The following is a 5,464-nucleotide window of genomic DNA, read 5'->3' as shown; positions in this document are numbered from 1 at the left end:
GCGTGTTATGCTTTTACTCCCGTTGCAACGCACGAGCATGTTTCCTAGTCTAACAAAAAAAATGAAAGGATCAACGCTGGCTACTGGGCCGAATTGCACTCAATGCAGCCCATCTGTTATCCATCGCCTAATTAAATAAATCAAGATAAAAGAGAGAGAAAAAAAGGGTTGAGCTGGAATTCAAACCCGGGATTTCAGGCTAGATAGTTACGTGCGGTATCCATTATGAATGACTTCAGTTTCGTTAGAAAAGAGGTTTGGGCCTACATGAGTTAGCCGGCCGGCCGGATCTATGAAACAGGAGAGAAGAGAACTTTTCGGTCGGTCGGTCGGTCGGTCTCTCTCCTCTCTTTTGTTGTTGTTAACAGTCAGGGGCAACTTGGTTCGAAAGTGTAACGAAATTGACGGAAATGCCATTCAGGGAAGGAAATGTAGATGCAGTGTCAAAAATAAATCTTATTTTAAAAGAGCCAAACAAGGAATTCTCTCCGGGAAAAAAGTTATGATGATTACGAACAGCAACCCCCGACCGCCCTGACATCCCTGGCCCCCGCCCCTGCGTCGTCGTCTCGCGTGTTCTTCTCCCCCCCTCTCTCTCCCGGATTCGTATCCCTCCCCGCTGCCTGGTTCGATCCAATTTGTTCTTCCCCCCCGCGCAATTTGCTGCGCCGACGGCGACGGGCCACGGCGCGCATGCCCTGCCGGCACCCGCACCGGCACAGGCACCGGAGCGGCGCTAATTGATTCCCTCTCATGTTGGCATAGGTAAGGAACCCTAGCTCCACTGGCTGGATTTTGGAGCCATGAGCTCGTATTGTTTCTGAGGATCTCCGTTGTGGCGGCTAGGGTTCGACGCAGCTGTGCTTTATCCCCCCATCTATTCGCTGCCGATTTGGTTGCTGCGTGTCACCCTGGTAAACCAGGACACACCCGTTGCCCCACTATTTCCTCTCCTTGCCCATCTGGGTTCGACCCCGTAGGGCCTAGCATAAGGTGTCGGCGGAGCTTATATTGTCCTAATAATGTTGGGGGTTGAACTGAACTGAAGCCCGTTGCTGACCATCGGTCTACTCGTGAACTTCAGGTTGCCAGAAAACTTCAGCAGGGGAAAAAATGGTTCAGCTCTTTCTGCAAGTGCCGGCAGACGACGGCAGTGTCGATACAGATGCTGTGAGAGCGAGGAGGTCTCTGCTGGACAAGGCTGAGTCGGTGATCAAGTCGGTTGTAAGGTCCGGAGGCCGGTACGAGGCTCGGATGTGGCTGTGCAGTACCGTCTCGTCGATTCATCTGCTCGATCCGCGTGACCAGCGGGACCTGTTCCTCCATCTCCTGGAGATGAAGGACTTGAGGCGGGATGTCGCTGCACGCCTGCTGCGGATGATTTTCGACAAGAAGCCTGCGAAGGCTGGCTCCGTTTTAGCGAAGAAGTGTCATATGCTGGAGAAATTTTTTGAAGGCAGGTTCACTAAGAACTTGATTTTCTTTGTATTATCTGCTTCTACTCACATAGGTTCTACTTTATTTTTGCTTGCTGCAATTCACCAGTTTATGTATCTAGTTTCCAGAACTTACTTTCTGTAGTTAAATATATTTAAAGATATTATGTTAAGATATATCATCAGTCCACGTTATGGTTCAGCAAACTATCTGTTCAGCTGCTTAAGCTTATTCATAATGTAAGATCTGCTTGAATAATTTTTGGTTAGTGCTGTACTTGATGGTTATGGTAACTAATGCCCCTTGCTTGTGGGCATTGCTTCAACAAGTTAGAGTGTATGTCATATTAGTAGCATATCATGGCATTACAGTAATGCACTGCCATAAACTAACAGAAAAAACGAAATTATGTTTTCGTTACGTTGTTACAGTAACACCTGCCTCTCTTCCTGTTTCTACGTGCCTTCGGGTAGTGATCACTTTTCTGGATGTGGTGTATTCTATGGTTCATCAAGAAACATCTTGGAGTTATTAACAGGAATTGCTTGCTACATATACATATGCTCTTGTAGAAATGTAATTTTCTAACATAAACAGTATGTTATGTTCTGCCTACCCTTTACTCAAAATCTATGTAAGTACCTTTTTATGCTGGACGGCTTTAATAAAATCTTGATCAAATTAAGCAAAACATGTTTAGGCGTTAGAGCTTAGGTACAATATTGTTTTGTCTTTCATCATGCAATACAATAGAATTTAGTTCTGATGCCACTTCTTACATGTGATCTATCATTGCTTACATTATATATTATGACCTGCAGGAAACCCTGAGCGGATACTGCAATGGTTTAGCCACTTTGCTGCTACTGGGGAGTCAGCACACAAAAAGGGTGCTCGGGCACTTGCTCAGTTTGCATTTGTTAATCGTGATGTTTGCTGGGAGGAGCTTGAGTGGAAAGGCAGGCATGGTCAGTCTCCTGCTGTTGTTGCTACTAAGCCTCACTACTTTCGTGATCTTGATGTTCTCCAGACAGTGGAAAATTTCCTTGAATATGTCCCAGACTTCTGGTCTTCAGAAGAGCTTGCTGATTCTGTCAAAGATGGTCAAATACTGCAAATTGATACAGAATATTTTGTAGATCAATTTGTCTATTTGATGTATGAGGGGAATTTCAAAGATGTGTGGCAAGTAGTTGAAGATTTTCTGATGGAGGAGCAGTTTTCCACCCTGTCTCAGTATGTTCTTATTCATCTAGACGAACAAAGGCTTCTTCGTTTCTTAAAAACATTAGGGAAGCTCATCAGTCCGGATGCACAGTGCACAAAGTTAGCATTCCCATGCTGCTGGCTTGAGGTTCTTTTGTCGGCACATATTGATCAGATATCTCTTGATGAACTTATCCTATTGAACTGTGTCATTGCCAAGGGTAGACAACTTTGGCATCTCATGAATGACGAAGAACACGAGGAAGAACGAGGGAGGATGAACGAGCTTGTGAGGACCATGAATGACTTGACTGATGCTAATCATTTTGCTCTCATAAAGGATTTCATGGGTACAAAGTTTCCTGACGCACTCAAGTGGATAGGCATCCAGTCCTGGGTAATTTTATGTGGTTTGTCAAAATTATGCAAATCAGCTGTTTCTTGTGAATCTCTGTTCACTGGTAACAGCATAGAATTTCGCAAGGCTTATGATTATTCATTGGTTCAGAACGATGGGCACTCAGTTTCACATACTTCAGATACTGATGAGAAGGATCTGACTAGAAGTAGTCATAAAAAAAGAAAGAGAGATAAGAAGAGAAGACGACATAGATATGATTCCGACGAGGATAATGTTGATCAGCTGCTTGAACTGAGAACTTTCACTGGGAAGAGGGCTATTGAATCACAATGTGGAAGCTGGTACCTGTCAACTGATGACTTCTCTGCTCCTTGGGACATTGTATGTTATCTTCTTGCCTTCCCTCTGTACTATTTCAACCAATGTCTTCAACAGAGAACTCATCAATTTTTATTTCGTACTCATGGCTGTCATCTTACTCATGCAGGCCGACATACCGGATCACCTTTCTACTTGTTATCTTAGAGTGTGGCTGAAATGGGCTTGCTTTAGATGATCCTCCTCCTTGTGGCACATGTGTGGCAATCATACTAGCTTCTCTGGTGAAGTGGAGCTGTTTATACATGCATTTTCCCAAATGGCATATGCAATCTTCAGACCATGCATCCTGATGGTAAGTGATCGCTTCCTTTATGTCCTACTTGTTGGGTACCATGACATTCATTTCTTCTGTAAAATGCCCAAGTTCAAAAGTCTGTAAACTTTAGAACCTGTAGTTTGATGACTTTTGTAAGTTTTAAATTACACTTCATGTGTTCATCTTATAATATCCATCTATCGTTATGTAAACTTCCGTAAATCGCACGTAGTTCCAGCATTGTTTTACTTCCATATGACGCTACCCTCACATTTGTCACTTCTTTTTTCTCTTTTGCAGATTCATGCATTTTGGATGTGTTAACTGCATGAGTTCGCACGATACCCTAGACCAGAATGTCTCCTGGGGTTCATCCGAGTAGGTTGGTGCCAATGGAAATTCCGGCTACATGGACATGGAAAATAGCTGTAGTATTGCCCTGAAACAAGTTTGAATGCCGTTTTTGATATTATTACAGATCTTAGTGTTGATCACGGGGTAGTACAAACTAATCTGCAGTCGTAAGTATGACCCGGTGATACATCACAGTTTGTAACTGCTCTTGGTTTTTCTGATTAAACGTATTCTAGATGCGCATCACCAGCACCAGCTAAGAATTTTGTACTACATATGCATCTGTGTTTCTGTACTGGCTGCAGTTCCTGGGTGCAAAGTCTCCAAATTTTTTTCCTTCACATTGGAACATATATATAGCAGTGAATGCGATGACGAGACATCACTATTTGGCAGCTGAACTCAATTTTTCATTCAAGAATGTCTCGGTGTCAATCAATCAACTGCTAGTACGTCTAAACTCTGCGGATGGAACAAACTGCATGCGACATGAACCGTTCATGACTAGAAACGTTTAGACAGGCCACATCCTTCAGCAATAGAATGAACTAATATGTACATTTAACATCCATTATTCATACATGCAATGAGTAACATGAGTTTGATATCCAGCGGTTTTACAAATCAGAACATAATCGAACCATGTTGTTCAAACGTGGAATGTTGTCCTTTACAAATAGTATGGACAAACCAGAAACCCGTTTTAGCCGGATCTCCAGTGCCCAGCACCTGTGGCTACGGTCTTGCAAGCAGTCAGAACCGTGAAGGCATCTGTTTCCTCATAGCCCAGCAATGCTCGGTATCTTAGGATGTAAAGAAGTACAACCCGTTGTCGCTGGCTTCTGGGACAATCTCCAGTGTCGAATTTGTGAGTACTGCAGATGTTCAGAGATCAAGATTAGCATGGGCACCAGGGGTTGAACAACACATAAGTAAACTTAAAAGCTTCTGTATAAGGGGTTAAAACTTACCGATGGGATCATATGTTGGCAGGGAGATTTTTTTAGGGCAATGCTTCAACTTCGATAGGTTCTTGTACATTGCCGAAGTAGTAAGGCAATCGCGAGGCTGGAATAAAATCAAGATGAGTTTGTTGTACAAAAAAAATGACTGAAGTGGAAAATGTGCCAATTATGAAGAGATTTGCATTTTGATGCAAAACACTTGCAGGTATTCCAACTTTGGGGACATAGTCAAATAGGTTATTGAAAATTAACCGACAGTGGAACCTAACCAACGCCTGTTTATGACACAATAGGAGGAAGCAGCTTTGAGTTCTAAGAAAAAAAATTGAATGAAAGTAAGCTGGACAGTACAGACTCCAGACCAAAATTTCCCAAACACAGTTATGCCATTCCATTCAAATAAAAATCGGATTCACCTATTTTGTTATCAGTATTTAGAGAGATAGTTGATCGTATTCCAGAAAGTAACATGCTTCAAATTTTAGCAAATGTAACATTGTAACT

General features: G+C 42.8%; 2 protein-coding genes across 2 annotated transcripts in view; one reads left to right on the top strand and one right to left on the bottom strand.

The window, feature by feature from the left end:
- Nucleotides 1–540: 540 nt before the first annotated feature.
- LOC119269870 lies at nt 541–4,336 on the top strand. The gene is made up of 5 exons (XM_037551793.1): nt 541–765; nt 1,085–1,456; nt 2,259–3,385; nt 3,492–3,677; nt 3,942–4,336. Exons 2-4 carry the CDS (start codon nt 1,114–1,116, stop codon nt 3,558–3,560), a joined length of 1,539 nt encoding a protein of 512 aa, XP_037407690.1. The 5' UTR covers nt 541–765; nt 1,085–1,113; the 3' UTR covers nt 3,561–3,677; nt 3,942–4,336.
- A 190-nt stretch (nt 4,337–4,526) lies between these two features.
- LOC119269871 (ribonuclease 2-like) overlaps nt 4,527–5,464 on the bottom strand; it is a 3,049-nt gene continuing 2,111 nt past the window's right edge. Inside the window, exons 8-9 of the mRNA XM_037551794.1 lie at nt 4,967–5,063; nt 4,527–4,870 (exon numbers count right to left, since the gene is read on the bottom strand). Of these exons, the coding sequence (XP_037407691.1) occupies nt 4,800–4,870; nt 4,967–5,063 (168 nt within the window). The 3' untranslated portion in view covers nt 4,527–4,799. The remainder of the gene's footprint in view (nt 4,871–4,966; nt 5,064–5,464) is intronic.

The sequence above is a fragment of the Triticum dicoccoides genome, chromosome 3A, assembly GCF_002162155.2.
Source record: "Triticum dicoccoides isolate Atlit2015 ecotype Zavitan chromosome 3A, WEW_v2.0, whole genome shotgun sequence".
In the NCBI taxonomy this organism is placed as follows: Eukaryota; Viridiplantae; Streptophyta; class Magnoliopsida; order Poales; family Poaceae; genus Triticum; species Triticum dicoccoides.
This window is presented reverse-complemented; position numbering and strand designations above follow the sequence as displayed.

Coding starts and splice junctions, on each gene's coding strand:
- LOC119269870 (XM_037551793.1), top strand. CDS start 1,114: ATGGTTCAGCTCTTTCTGCAAGTGCCGGCAGACGACGGCAGTGTCGAT. Junction 1,457..2,258: donor GCTGGAGAAATTTTTTGAAG/GCAGGTTCACTA, acceptor TATGACCTGCAG/GAAACCCTGAGCGGATACTG. Junction 3,386..3,491: donor TCTCTGCTCCTTGGGACATT/GTATGTTATCTT, acceptor TTACTCATGCAG/GCCGACATACCGGATCACCT.